Genomic DNA, 14911 nt, shown 5'->3' with positions numbered 1-14911 from the left:
CACCTCTTTTATTCGGTGGCTATGTTGCAAATGACTCGTTTAATAATTTTAGGTAGTTTCCAAACTTGCCACCAGATGGCAGTGTCATTTGCAGTTGACACATACTAACGAGTTAAGCTAAAGGCCACGCCATTGGTCTACTTGTCAACAACAGATGTTGCCATTGGTCCGCTGAGTTCCCCCGCCAGTAAAGGATGAAAACAGCGCCATTATTAAACTGCGCTTACCTTTTTGCCGTTTTTTGTAATGAAGTTAGTTAATTATTGTATATTAAATGAATGTGTACTCATTCAAGACGTGAATTCGGTAAGCTTTTGGTAGCTGTTGTACAGAATCGAGGTTTGAGCCGTTTGTGAGTCAAACCTTGAGCCGATGCGGTCCGAACCAAAGGCTAACGTTAGCCGACTGCGGTAACGCCGTTTATTTACCGCTTAAAGCTCCGCTCCGCCGGCCTCGGTAGGGATGAGTTACCCGGTGAACCTCCAGGCTCTGCCCAGGGAAGTTTTAGAGGAAGTGTTTTCTCCGGGAAACATGCGAGGAAGGTGAGTTTAATGTTCGCTGTGGTAACTGACTGTCAGTGTGCATTGTGGTGCATATGTCATGATTAAAATAAGCTGTCACACAAACCCAAACACCAATTAAATTAGTTTTGTTTACTTATACATTTAAATAGTTTTGACTCAAAATGTAGATTATCACTCGTTTTTGGTACATTTAGATGAGTGGCAATGGATCAAGGTTGTTGTTTTCGCATCAATCTAATGTTTATAGATCCACAGTGACGTTTTGTTAAGTGACCTCTTTAAAACTATCAGCTATTAAATTACAACCTAACAGGACTGTAATGGACGGATGGATTCTTAAAGGAGACCACTGAGTCCACTGATCTCAGGCTCAGGGGGAGAGAGGTCCAGAGTCTGGGGGCCACAGCAGCAGATGACCTTTGACCTTTAGCCTGGTGCTGCACAACCAGTAGGCTTTGATCACTGGACCTCAGGGACCTGCTGGGGGTGTAGGGACTGAGAAGATCACCAATGTAAGATGGTGCTTGTCCATGTAAGGCCCTATAGACCAGAACCAGGATCTTGAAATGAACCCTGAAGTTGACTGGCAGCCAGTGAAGCTGGAGGAGAAGCGGGGTGATGTGGGTGTGTTTGGAGGACTTGGTCAGAAGCCGAGCACAGGCGTTCTGAACCACCTGTAGACGGTTCAGGGAGGTTCTGCTCAGACACGTGAAAAGAGAGTTACAGTAGTCTAAGCGTGAGGAGATGAAGGTGTGGAGAACTGTCTCAAGTTCAGAGCGGGACAGAATGGGACTCAGCTTAGCAACGTTCCTGAGATGGAAGAAGGAAGAGCCAACAAGAGAACTGACATGAGAATCCAGGGTGAGAGCTGGGTCAAAGGTCACGCCAAGATTCCTGATGGAAGGTTTGGTGTGGGAAGCAAGCTGACCAAGAGAGTCTCTGACTTTGGGGACCAGCTTGTCTGGGGCACAGATGAGGATCTCAGTCTGATCTTCTGAGTAAGAATCGAAAACACAAACATTTAATGAACATCAGTTAGATCACCAGCCAGATATTGCTGCCTCCTAGTCATGTTCAAAGGTGATGGACTGCAGACCTGTCCAGGGTGTCCCCTGCTTCTCGATAGACATGAAAGTTTCAGCAGTTTTGATCCTGGTTTCAGTCATCCTGACTCCAACATGCCTCCATCTAAATAGGATAGATTATCCAGAGTTATCTCTGTAGTTATGCTGCTATAGGCTTAGACTGCTGGAGGACACACTGACCACTTTTCACACTCTACTGCTTTCTTCTACAATCTGCTCTTTAACTGTATTATTTCCTGCTATTTCAGCTGTTAACTTTATTTTCTCTCTAAGTGTTTTTCTCCCCAGAAGAAGCTACAACGATGTTCTGCTGAGCTGTGGTGGCCTCATGGAGGGGGCCATCGTCTAGCACACTGCTGCTAACCACTTAAACATTCTTACTCTCTTCTTTGACACTGAATGTGCTACTACTAGTTTACCCGTTTAATTATAGATTCACTAGGATAAATACAATAAAGTTTATCTCTCACCTAATAGAATATTTACTAGAAATCACAATGGTGTGTGTGTGTGTGTGTGTGTGTGTGTGTGTGTGTGTGTGTGTGTGTGTGTGTGTGTGTGTGTGTTGTTTGAAAATGTAACCTCGCATTACTGTGACCAAATTTGTCGCGGTTTTCGGTATTATTGCGTGTTACATTTCCAGACAACAAAAGAAACCGTGTATCAGGACAAAATTGTCTCCAGTTTGTCTAAATTTTGCGTAACATTTGTTATTTTGTAATGATGTTTATTTGTTTACGTTTTCCCTTTTAGTCTTTAAAATAACATTTGCCCATCACATCTTTTTTTGTCCGTTTGACGTTATCATTTTAAAAGTATGAGACCAGATGGTACTCGGTACTCGAGTAGCCTTCTAATCAAATACCTTTTTACCCTTACTTGGGTAACTTCTTGGACAGCTACTTCTACTTGGGTAAAAGGTGTTGAAGTAGTGCGGCTCTTACTGGAGTACAGTTGTCGGTCATTTCGAGGGTGTTACGTGTACTAATTATAGCGCCAGAAACGTGATACTTTCAGACAACTACATAAACCCTCCGTATCAGGATAGTTGTCCTTGGGTCGGGTCTGCAGTATTACCAAGCAAGGCAGAATGAATGCTGCATAATTTGCGCTGTGCCATGCCGGCATGGCGCGTTTATAAGACACACCGTTGCGGTAATATTACACCAGTTTGCTGTTTCTTGTAAAAAGGGTGGGATCATACTGTTGTGTTTCAAACCGTCTCCAGCGTGCTATTGGACAACAAACAACGAGACATGGTCACCGCTACGGATGTCGGTCAGCGTGGCAGTCCTGTGGAAGAAGACGTAAATAAATTTATTTTCTGAATAAAGAACTCGAGTGCCTCGATCTGCTCGACTCAGAAGGGTTTAAATGTGCTGTAGAGGTAAACGGGTTTGGTAAAGGCCACGTCTGAATGGTCCCAAGTTGATGACATAGTCGCTTGAAAAGAGCCGTCGCCATCTTAGTTTTCCCAGTTGCAGTAAAATTCCGCCCACCAAACCAGTTGAGTGCTGTGATTGGCCAGACACAATACTGGTCTGGGCTGCAGAGGTCAAGAGTGGCTAGACCAACATGCAGAGCTGAATCGTTTTGTTTTGGCTACGCTCTGACTGAACTTCTAGGATACAAAATTGCCGTAGCAACATTGGAAATCCTGGAAATCTGAGTCAAGAAAAGGAAGTGGAACACCTGGATGCTGCGTTCCGGATCTGGAGTGTTGGTCTGAAAAACAAAAGGAGCTATAATCAGAAAGGAGCAGGTGTTTCTTACCTGGTTCATTAAAACAGAGACGTCTGGTTTCTGCTCCGTGTTTCCAGCTGATGATGGTTTATCCGTTTTGCAGGAACTCCGTGAACTCCTTCACCCAGCTGAGTTTTCCTAAATCCAGATCTGCTCTGTGGGATGGCAGCCCAGCCGGAGACAAGCTCCGCCTCCAGCTCTGCTGTCACAGGTAAACGTGTGTGTGTGTCCTGTTGGAACTACGGTGGCTCAGAGGGGACAGCTTTGACATCCTGTCTGTCTGCAGGAAGCCACGTGTGGTGCTTCTGGAAAAGGCTCTTCGATTGGCTCTGCGTCACGCCCGTCACAGCAATAGGCCCCGCCTCCAGTGCTTCTTCCTGGGATCAGTGTCTGTGGACCCAGGTCAGACCCCCCCCCCCCCCCCCCCCAAATCCACATGGATCCTGTGCGTTCTTTACTTAACCCAGTTGTTTGTTCTCCGGTCCAGATGAGGAGGGGATCACTGTGAATCTGGACCGGTTCGATCCAGGTCGGGATCAGGGCGGCGCCGCGGGTCGGGTTCCGTCCGCCCTCCTGCCCAGAGATGTCCCGGTTCCGTGTTTATTCTCTGTTCAGTCGGAGGCGGCGTGTGACGTCCAATCAGAGGCTGAGCTTCGTCAGAGCTTTAAGGTAGCTGGTTCCAGTCCAGAACCCAGATCCGGTTCATGATCCGGTTCATTTGACAGACTTCCTTGAACATTTTCTGGTGGTCCTGGACCGGTTTTCCAGACCTTCTGGAGGTTTGAGCGGTGTTTGTGTGTCTTTGGCTCTTGAGGCGCTGCAGCAGGCGGTGAGCAGCAGGCTGAGCCTGGATCTGTCTCAGCTGCTGAGGATCAGAGCTCGGGTGGCTTGCTCCCAGACGTCTGATGCAGCGGCGCTCACCCTGAGCTGGGTGGCCGTCTGTCCCGCCGTCAGCGTGGACGTTCAGCCGGTCCGAGCCATTCCCATCATTCCCACCGCCTTGTTGAGGAGTCTGACGAGCATCGGCCACTCGCCGCAGACCGGCAGCCACCAGAGAGGGTAAGACGCCTTCACTGCGAGACGACCAGCTGGATGCCGGTCACGTGGTGCTGATGTGTCTGTGGCTCTGACAGGTTTCTGACCATGGATCACACCAGGAAGCTGGTCCTCCTGCTGGAGTCGGACCCTAAAGCCTGCAGCCTGCCACTGGTTGGACTGTAAGCTTTTCTGTTTGTTCAGAGCTAAACTCTTAACGCAGTCGCTGCTCCTGTCGGTCAGGAGGAGACCTCGCTCGTGAAGAACAAACATTCAAACCCCAGATCGGGTTAACAAGGTTGGATCCTTCACGTGTGAAGGGTAGAAGTCATTCCCATCTTATCCGTGGAGAGCTTCCCGAACAGCCTTGGTTCAGATGCATGGTTTCTCCATCCGTCGGGACTGATGAGCTAACGGCTAGTCGGTAAACCAACATCTCCGATTGTGATTTTATTAACTTTTCCATCAGATAAGTACTGTTTAGGTGGGAATATTCAGACCTTCCTGCTTGATCCGACCCATCAATCAAAGTTTACTTATATAGCACTTAATCACACAATACATGCAACTCAAAGTGTTTAACAAGTTAAAAAGGCCCCGCGTACCCACAGTCCCTCCCATCCCCAGAGAAACAGCCTGAGAATAAAAACCCCTTCACAACACTCATCCTCCGGCACACACACACACACACATCCGCCACCACAGCCGGCCACCGCCCCCGAGGCAGAGGGCCCCCGAGGCAGAGGGCCCCCGAGGCAGAGGGCCCCCGAGGCAGAGGGCCCCCGCAGAGGAAACACTGGAAACGGTTAAATTAAGGTTCAAATGTAAAATCAAAAGAGCTCAAATGAGAGTTGTAATATAAAAAGTTATATAGATATTAAAATCATGTTGATCATAAATGTATGGTAAGAAAAACTGTTTAAAGTAAATAAGTAAATAAATAACCTAATTAATTAATTAATTTAGAAGGTGATAATGATCAGTTTAAAGCTAAGCTAAAAGACCCACGGCCACACGCAGCTGCTGCAGACTTTAACGCTTGTAAAAGTTCCAAAAGGGTTCAAATGAAGGCAACCGGATTTCTGTGGTTTCCGAAGACGCATCGCTCCTCGGATGGGAAGCGATGCGTCTTCAAAAAACCAAAGAAGTCCAGTTGCCTTCCTTTGAACCCTTTTGGAATACTGTGACCTGGATGAATGAGAACCTCCGCCAGCGCCTGTAACAAACCCCGGAATTCCTCATTAACCGCTTACATGTCGGCGTCGGTACGGGACGGGAACTTGGTTTGACACGTGGGTCAGATTAGCATTTCTGGTTCCGAGGCGACTCTTTTTTCCAGACCTCCTCCCCAGCGGTCCGACTGGGACCGAGGTGACACTACGAACTGATTGGCCGGTTGAAATTATGCCAGCCGCCTCCGATAGGCAAGTGGAGTCAGCCAGTGGGCAGTTCCTGTGTGCGTGATTCATGTTCATGCTGCTGAGTAACTTCTGTGTCTGTAGCACGGCGCTGCCGCTCAGTGGGAACGGGAAAAGAGCTGTGTGTGTGTGTGTGTGTGTGTGTGTGTGACCGTGCCCTCAGCGCGTCGGCGCTCCCATCCCAGGGAAAGGCAGACAGCTGCTCAGTGAGACGACAGAGTTTTACGAGGACACACCGCAAATTAGTGAAATAACGTGGTTCAGAGTCTCCAAAAGCAACACAACTCGCCCGTCTCTGTTTATCTTGTTAAGGAAGACACCGCTGGCGTTCCCGCGCATCTTAGAGGCCGCCCACGTGCTCGGGGATTTTCACATTCCTGAGAAGTCCTTCAGAGCTGCATGTGAACACGACGCCGCCCGTTTGAGATCGAACTGACGCTATCCTCCCCGACCGTACCAACGCTGCGTAAGCAGCAATGGATCGTCCCAGAATTCCATGTGATGTGAAGCTGACAGCCGTGTGAAAGGCAGATGGAGGACTGCCGCCTTAAAACACCCGGAGCCTTTAGCTTCACGCCGGTTTATGACTCGGCTCAGACGGGCGGTGACAAATAAACAAATGTCTTCGAACGTCCTGTTTGTCTCACTCCCGGAATTCTTAACTCCCTGGGAAGTGCTCTGAATGTATAAAGCACGACACACACACCCCCTCACACACACACACACACACACACACACACACACAGCAAACTCAAAATTATCCGGGTTGTCACGTCGCCTTTCTGGAGGTTCAAAAGTTCTGATCGGGGACAAAACGGGAACGTGGAACGCTGCCTGACCGTTAGTTCGTTGGTCCTGTTGGATGTAAGCTGTTTCTCTGAACTGAGGCTGCTCAGGAAGCGCTCTGCAGGTGGGACGGGAATCTTCCTAACTGCTACGGAGGAATGAACGCGTTTATTCCTTAAACGTTCCTTCCTGTGGCCTAAAGGATCAGAATGAAACGTTTGATTGGATGTTTTTCCCGCGGCAGCTGGCTGAGCGGAGTCACGCACGTCTACAACCCTCAGGTGTGGGCCCGGTGCGTCCGGTTCATGTTTAGCTCTGCCCTCCAGGACAGGTGAGCTTCAGATGTTCGTGCAGGTGCGGCGCTGTAAGAATCCTGCTGGGTTCATGGTTCTGTCCGTGTTTCAGGGTTCTGTCGGAGAGCGGATGTTTCCTCCTCGTCGTGTTTGGGTCCACCCACAGGACTCCACAGTTCTTCCAGTGTCGAGGAGCCGGACCAGAACCGCAGCTGGACTTCCAGCTGCTCACCGCCTCCCAGTCGGCCTCACTCTACCAGGTAACCGCTGGGTTCTGTTTTCGGAGCGGGTTGAGGTTCTCCTCCTGAATGTGGACCCGTATCATCAGCAGGCAGCACCGGTTCCGGGTCGGGTTCTGCAGTGCGAGCTTGGTCTGGAGGATCTGAGCAGACAGGCGGAAGTCTTCCGAGCATCACAGAAGTCCTTCAGCAGGTCTGAGCTCACAGAACCAGAACCAGCTGCAGGTTCTGGGTGTGATGATAATGTTTCTGTTTGGTTCTGGTCCCAGCTCGCCTCCCCCCGCGGTGCGGCTCTCTGACCACGACTCTGGAGTTGAGGATGAGGACTTCTCTCCCCGCCCATCTCCGAGGCCACACCCCCCAGCCCCACAGGTGAGGCTCGACCCGTTAGTCTGGCCAGGTTCTGGTTCCTCTCGTCTGCTCGTCTCTAAACAGGTTTCTAGTTGAGTTTGGCTGAAAACACCTGAAGCGTAGGCTCCGCCCCCACAGGTAACCCTGGTGTTTTTGTTTCAGGCTCGCAGAGTTCAGCCGTCTGTTCCTGAACTTTCTCTGCTGGTTGACAGCTTCTCCTCCAATCACGACCAGGCTCAGCCATCTGGCTCCGCCCCCAGACTCTCTCCAGCCAACAGGAAGTCATTCCGCTCCTCATCAGCTCCGAAACCGGCTCCTCCTCACCTCCACAGCACCCCTAACTCCAACCTGCAGGAGCCGTGCACCTGCTGCCCCGCCCACACCTACAACTGCACCCCCATTTTTCCCTCGCCCGCGCTCCCCCCTGCTGCTCCCCCTGCCTCCCATCACCAGGCTCCGCCTCCTTCCAGCCCTGCTCCTCCTCATCAGAACGCTCTTCCTCCATCCGCCAACCATCTCTCTACTCCTCCAGTCTCCTCCGCCTCCTCCCAGCAGCAGGCTCCGCCTTTTTCCAGTCATCACTCTGTTCCTCCTTCCTCCCATCAGCACAGCACTCCCTCTTTCCCTCTCCCGGCTCCTCTTCATCCGATCGCTCTTCCTCCTTCCACCAGCCATCCCTCCACACCTCCTGCTTCTCCAGTCTCCTGTCATCAGCAGACGGCTCCTCCATTGAGCCATCCCTCTGCTCCTCCCCCCTCACATAAGCAGACACCTCCTTCATCATGTCATTATTCTGCTCCTCCTCCCCGCTCCTATCATCATACTACGCGTCCTTCAAGCCCCCTCCTTGCTCCTCTTCTCCCTTCACATTCGTACACCCCTCCTCCTTCCAGTAACGCTCCCTCTACTCCTCCTCTCCCTCCTGCCTCCACCTGCCTTGTTCCTTCATCGTTTAGTCATTCTCCTCCATCAGATCTCCCAAGTTCACCTTCCACCGCTCTCCCCCCACACCACCACACTCCTCCTCCTCCCTTCACCCTCATCCACCCACCTGCTCCTTCCTGTCCCTGCAGCCATGCTCCTCCTCTTCCTTTGTCTTGGTGCTGTGACTCCTCCTCCTCTCACCCCTCCCGTCTAGCAGCGGCGGACTCTGTGACCTCCCCCTGGCTCCTCCATCCTCTCCCGGTGAATCGCTGCTGTGATAAAATGGGAGGCGTCGCACCATCAGACACCTACCAGCTCCTCCTCCATCAGGACCGCCAGCTGCGCCTCCTGCAGGCTCAGGTAACCGCTTCCGTTTGGGTCAGAGGACCTACACCTCCGTTCCAGCCTGCAGACCTCCTGAGAGGAGCTGTAAGCCCGACCCCGGCGGGAAGCTGTGGGCTGATTTCCCTGGAAAACTGAATCGGTGTAAAATAAAATAAATGAGTTTCAGTCCGGATCGGAGATCTGCGGGAAGTCGGGATCATTCAGGGTTCTAGTTGGAAAAGTAGATCAGCTGTACGATGCCGTTCCGAGGAAAACTCTGCTGCTGCCGGGAAGCCTTTTGGCTACGCGAAGCCTCGTGTTAGTGGTTGTAGGCGGAACCGCTTTATGGTCTCGGGAAGAGTCGAATGCCTTTAACGGAGCGGATCGGACCGCGGCTGGAGGCGTACGTTTTGCCCTCGTTGGCCAGGCGACGCCTCTCCGGCGCATTTTTCAAACAGGAAGTCTGAGCGGAGTAAGACGTTTACTTACCTGTAGGTGGAAACGCAGCAGCAGGATGAGAAAGATTTGTAAATAAAACGTTTCCGTCGGACCAACGTGAAGCCGGAGCACGGATTAGAGGTCAGCCGTCGCTGCAGGAAGACGAGTCTGGCTTCAATGTTTGCTGTTTCCTGTAGATCCAGATGCTGCTGGAGGCTCAGGGGAAAGTCCCGGCGGACACGCAGACATCCACGAGCACCGCCAGCATCGCCGTGGAAACGGGTGAGACATCTCTTCCCTGCTGCTCAGGCGGAGCCAGACCTCAACACGTGTTTTCATCACGCTGCTGTTTCCAGGTGCCAGTTTGTTCTGGGGAGGGAATCCTGAGCATCGGGATGAGCTTCCTGGTCCTGGACCTTCATCTAAACTTCCTCCTTCATCCTCCTCCAGCCTGTCATCCTCCTCACATGACCTGTCTGTGAGGGGTCCTGCAGGAGGACCTGAGGAGGAGGAGGTCCGAAGTACGGAGGTGTCCTGCTCGGCATCGGATCACCACAGGTGAGACGAACACACCTGGTTTTGTTATTGAGGAGACTTGGTTTATCAGAAACGCCTGCTTGGTTTTGCGTTTCAGCATCAGCAGGCCGCAGAGCCCGGTTCTGGGAGAGAGTGTCAGCATGTACGGACCTCCAGAGGAGCAGCAGAGCTTCTACCAGAACCTCATGGTAACAAAAACACCCAGAAGCCACCTCGTCTGTCCTCGGCTCCACACACAACCTGTTGGTCATGCACACATGCTGTCGTTTGTTTTCCTGTCTGAAGGACACACAGCTCAGCTCTCGTAACCACGAATGTTCTCAGAATAAGTACGGTACCGAGTTCTGGTACCCAGCACTATTCAGGGGCGTCTTCGTGCTCTTATTTTGGCGAGCCACGCCACAGTGCTCCAGTGATTTTAGTCTGAGGAAGAGAAAAAATGCTGTTGGTTTCCCAAACCAGCGCTGTAACGAGGAATGCCGTCTTCGTTTGTCCAACGAGGATTTATCGTAATTCCATGCGGCCGCAAACGAAACGTAGCGGGAAAACAGGTCAACAAAACTTCTCTGTGTTTTAAAAAAGAACTACAGCACGGAGTTCGAGATACGACACAGCAAGAACACACCTAAGAGGATTTACCGTCTCTCTGGAGACTGAAAACGAAGCGGTACGTCCAGATGAATAAAACCAGTCCCACGCCATCTTAGATCAGTTCACCACATTCTAAGAGAAGTATCGGACCGGCCACCCGGACCTCCTTTTTAAGCAAAGAACCAACAAGCTGGATAAAATCTGTTGCATTTTACCAACCAAGCAACGGTTCCTTTCAGAATAAAAGCTGCACTCACTGACCCTCTGGGTCCATCTGACGCTGTCCACCAACTGTCGCTTTTTACCTGGAGACAATCCAAAGACTAGTCTGTCGTACTGCTGACGCTGTTTCATCGGCTCCGGTACCGAAAGGGGGGTCCGAGGACCTGGCATTCTGGATCTGTACGGAGGACTCATCCTGAAGGGTATGTGTGGAGCGACAAGACGGCGTCTCATGTGTTTATGAAACTCCGATCATAGCTTAAGAGCAAAACATCACTTCATCACTCAGACTTGCTTCTCCGGATACGAGAGTTCTGATGACAACATCACTCACACATACACCATCCATCTCACGTCTCATTCACACCAAGATCCATTCATCACTTAGAGTTTAGAGTTAGTCTTGTTTAAAATTGTTTAGAAATAAATCTTCTTAAACGTTTTAAAGGTGACTCTCTCTTCTGTTGTCTCTCAGTGAATACGAAGTGTTACATAATCCCTGCAATAAAAAGTTCCAATCTGCTGGTTAAAATTACCCAAAGATCCACAAGATTGATTCCATATTCATTATGTAATCTCATGTCTTATGCTTCATTAAATAGATGTAAATTAACCCTTTACATAATGGCGAGCCTCTTTCTCATCTGGATGCGATATATTGAATATATTTTCCCCATTTCAACATATATTTGTCGTTTATACTGAAAAAAAATCTTTCGTATGGTGTCACTTTTGCCAGTTCCATACTCCATTCCCGGATACACGGTTCACCTGGGTTCCTCCAATCACTCATGATTTGCTTTCCAATCATCACACTGGTCTGAATGAAGTCCGCCGCTACATCTTTTGCCGTCATGCTTGGATCATTCAAAACATAATCTCGGACAGAATTCCACTTTACTTCCGGTAATGTTTACAATACGATTGTGGATTTTTAACCAGTAGTTCTGAGTCATGGGACATTCCCAGAATAGGCGAGTAAAAGTACCTTCTGTGTTACAGCACTTCCAACATTCCGCATTGTCCCTCATCTTCAATTTAAAAATCCGGCTTGGGGTCGCCACGTTTTCTTTCATAAATCCCAAAGTTTGCGTGGAAGTTGCAGACGCAGGTTTCAGACCCGCTTTTGTGCGTTAGCGAGCTTGATAAATGCGGCCCCTGGTCCGGTTTTTGTTCCCCGGTAACAAACTCTGCTTTGTCTTCAGATTCGCCTCAACAGTCGTCTTCAGGAGGCGCACCACAACCAGGAAGCTGAGGACGAGTCCAGAAGGAGCAGTGTGTCTGCCTCCCAGTCCTCCCAGAGCAAACCGCTGCAGCAGAAGAAGAGTGCAAACGCAGACCCGGTGGTCAGAGCCACCCTCCGGCAGCTGCAGCAGCTCGGAGTGGACGTGGACCAGAAGGACCTGATGGAGTCAAACCGGACCAGAGCCGTGGAGAACGCCAGGTTCGGAACCCGTTAATCACTAGTAATGTTCGGTTCTGGTTTGTGTTGGTTAGCGGTGGTTCTGACCCCGTGTTTGTTTCCTTTCAGCACCCTGGCGAGCATCAACCCAGCGGCAGTGGTGTCCCGGCTGGTCGTGTCGGACCTGACGAGCGGCGCTCTGCTCCCCGGGGGCAGCGTGGACCTGAGCCTGGAAGCCAACGCCATCGCTCTGAGATACCTGACCGACTCTCAGCTCAACAAGCTGTCTCTGGGAGGCCACGCCCCTCAGCACGTCACCTCCTCCACAGACTCCCTCCTGTCTCCTAGCAACATGTCTCTGGCCACCAGGAAGTACATGAGGAGGTACGGTCTGATCGAGGAGGAGGAGGAGCAAGAGGAGGAGGTCAGAGGTCAGGAGGCTCGTCAGCCGCTGAGCGACGCTCTGAATGTTAGGCTCCTCCCACAGAGTCAGCTGATCCGGGACCTCCGGCCCAAAATGCAGCTTTTAACTGGCGGCACTAAACCGGACTCTGGCGATAAGGAGAACCGGTCCGGACGGAGGAACTCTTTGGTCCGGGCGGGCGGCCGAGAGCTGGAGGGATCGCTGGGAAACATCCTGGACCTGAGCCGCCTCCGACAGCTTCCGAAACTCTTCTGACCCACAAGAACCAGAACCCCGGACCGGTCCGGGTCTCCAGTAGTCCCACCCGGGTTCTGAGGGACTTGCACTGGTTCTCTCTCACTTTAGTGTGTTTTTATTTTTGCCTGAATTTTATGTGAATGATTTTTTGCACAAATTTTTTATTTATAATTTTACTAATAAAATCAGCTTTAAAGCACAAAGTGGATCTGAGTTCTGTTAATATTCCTCAGGGGTCAAAGTTCACACACTAAAAACAAGCTAGATTCAGAGCACACGCTCTGTTATCTTCACTGGACCCGGAGACCCGCGGTGCCAGAAGAAACGAGATGGTGCAGAACACCAGACGCCGTTTTCTAGGTCCTAACATCTTTTGGTGTCCGTGACGTCAGATGGTGATTTTCTTTCTGGGTCTTTGGTAGTTTGTCCTGAAGATGAAGTGGTAGCAGCCGGCTGTTGCTCCTCTGGTACTGAGGGAAAACCTCACCAGCGGTTTTGTTGCTGAGTACTGGAGTGTGTGATAAGTGGAGGACCCAGGCAAGTGCGGCGGTTCGGCGAGATCGACAACCGGATGGTCCAGTGGTTGGTTTTGGTCTGAAGTGTTGTTGGTGGAGGTTTTTAGACCAATGCGAGAGAAGCACTTTTAATATTGTCTTTGTTTTAATCTCCACTAAATATTTATAGCTGTACTATGTTAGAACGTTAAGAGGCATGAAAAATGTTAAGCTAATTTGTTTCCCCAGCACAGTAGTGCAGTGTTAGCCTATCAGCTACAAGGTCCCGGGTTTGAATCCCGGCCTGAGCTCTGTATAGAATTTGCATGTTCTCCCTGTGCATGTGTGGGTTCTCCAGCTTCCTCCCACAGTCCAGAAACATGACTGCCAGGTTGACTGGTCTCTAACTTGTCTCTACGTACGTGTGTCCTGTGTGTCTCTGTTGACCTGTGATGGACTGGTAACCTGTCCAGGGTGTACCCGCCTGTTTGCCCGGAGACTGCTGGAGACAGTGGCAGTTTTACCATTGGGCATAGGTTGGAGGTCGCCTGGGGCCCCCTTGTGTTGGGGGGCCCCCTAGCCCTGACCGCCGGCACCCCTCTGTTAATGCCACTATGGACCATTCCTTAAATACGCCGATGCACAAACAGGAAGTAATTGGTAGTCATTCCACTGCAATCCAGTTGGTGGCAGTAATGCACCAAGTTGTTGTTTGCCAAGTGCCATAAGACCACAAATAAGAAGAAGAGAGGCGGGAGCGTTCGTAACAAACTCGAAGTGATGGTCCAAACACGAAGCATGAAATGGAGTTATCCTAGTGGCTCCATTAAGAGAAAGAAGCGGATCGCTTCATGAAAGCTTTCATCTTCACTTCCGAAAGTGACGTCGTTTTTCTATGTAAACATCAAAGGAAGCAGAAAGAAGAGACAATGGAAAATGTTTAAAGGGAGGAAAACATGGACCAAAATGGAAAATGAAAAAAAAAGGCAAAAGCACAGGAGCACTGACAGGAAGAACACACTCAAAGGGAGAGAAAGAGGAAAAAGTGAAAATAACTCGTGTCAGAAGAAGGGAGAGTTTCCCAAATCCAGTTAAAGGTAAGATTGTTGAAAATTTAGTGTAAGGGGCCCCCATATCTGTGTTTGCCTTGGGTCCCCACATTGCTAAATCCGCCCCTGGCTGGAGACAGTCACCAGCCCCCTGTGACCCTGCGTGGATTGGATATTTGGAGACTTCAGTATTCATTTATGCTGTGACCCTTGGTTAAGGAGTTTTAAACATCGTTGACTGGTTTAACCACCCAGTGGGCCACTGGCCATGTGTTGGACTTGGCCTACTGATGTTGTTGACCTTGGCATCTCCAGTCATTGTCCTGTGCTTTATGAAGCATCCGTCTGCGCCTTCTCTGATGCTGTTTTGACCTCTGGAATTATGAACTCCACGCGTTTGGACATCTTGGACTCTGTGGCCCCTTGGAAAGCTACGCGCCCCAAGAAAAATCCTGATCTTCTTAGTCCCTACACCCCCAGCAGGTCCCCGAGGTCCAGTGATCAAAGCCTACTGGTTGTGCAGCACCAGGCTAAAGGTCAAAGGTGACAGATCATCTGCTGCTGTGGCCCCCAGACTCTGGACCTCTCTTCCCCTGAGCCTGAGATCAGTGGACTCAGTGGTCTCCTTTAAAAAGCAGCTGAAGACTCACTTGTTCAAGCTGGCTTTTGGATGACCTTCTTCACCTCTCTCTCTTTGTTCTGCTCTCCCCACCTATTCCACCTTCCTCAGGATCCACTGATTTCCCTCTTTCCTGTTCACTCTCTCTCTTTCTTAACATTTTTAATCACAATTGT

General features: G+C 50.4%; 1 protein-coding gene across 2 annotated transcripts; it reads left to right on the top strand.

Moving 5' to 3' along the window:
* The first annotated feature begins 162 nt into the window (after window positions 1–162).
* stil (STIL centriolar assembly protein) lies at window positions 163–12779 on the top strand. 2 transcript variants are annotated; one of them, XM_015971238.2, is made up of 16 exons: window positions 163–542; window positions 3456–3563; window positions 3639–3754; window positions 3840–4021; window positions 4167–4411; window positions 4486–4569; window positions 6836–6922; window positions 6997–7144; window positions 7216–7316; window positions 7393–7495; window positions 7637–8758; window positions 9358–9442; window positions 9517–9718; window positions 9795–9885; window positions 11716–11954; window positions 12042–12779. In XM_015971238.2, the coding sequence occupies exons 1-16, from the start codon at window positions 463–465 to the stop codon at window positions 12589–12591; spliced, it is 3543 nt and encodes a 1180-aa protein (XP_015826724.1). In that variant the 5' UTR covers window positions 163–462; the 3' UTR covers window positions 12592–12779. The 2 variants fall into 2 exon arrangements, with proteins under 2 accessions (XP_015826724.1, XP_015826723.1); XM_015971237.2 differs by having other exon boundaries at window positions 7213–7316.
* Window positions 12780–14911: the final 2132 nt, after the last annotated feature.

The sequence above is a fragment of the Nothobranchius furzeri genome, chromosome 8 (assembly GCF_043380555.1).
Source record: "Nothobranchius furzeri strain GRZ-AD chromosome 8, NfurGRZ-RIMD1, whole genome shotgun sequence".
In the NCBI taxonomy this organism is placed as follows: domain Eukaryota; kingdom Metazoa; phylum Chordata; class Actinopteri; order Cyprinodontiformes; family Nothobranchiidae; genus Nothobranchius; species Nothobranchius furzeri.
The sequence above is the reverse complement of the archived record's forward strand: the minus strand, read 5'-3'. Positions and strand labels throughout refer to the sequence as shown.

Coding starts and splice junctions, on each gene's coding strand:
- stil (XM_015971237.2), top strand. CDS start 463: ATGAGTTACCCGGTGAACCTCCAGGCTCTGCCCAGGGAAGTTTTAGAG. Junction 4,570..6,835: donor AGCCTGCCACTGGTTGGACT/GTAAGCTTTTCT, acceptor TTCCCGCGGCAG/CTGGCTGAGCGGAGTCACGC. Junction 11,955..12,041: donor AGAGCCGTGGAGAACGCCAG/GTTCGGAACCCG, acceptor GTTTCCTTTCAG/CACCCTGGCGAGCATCAACC.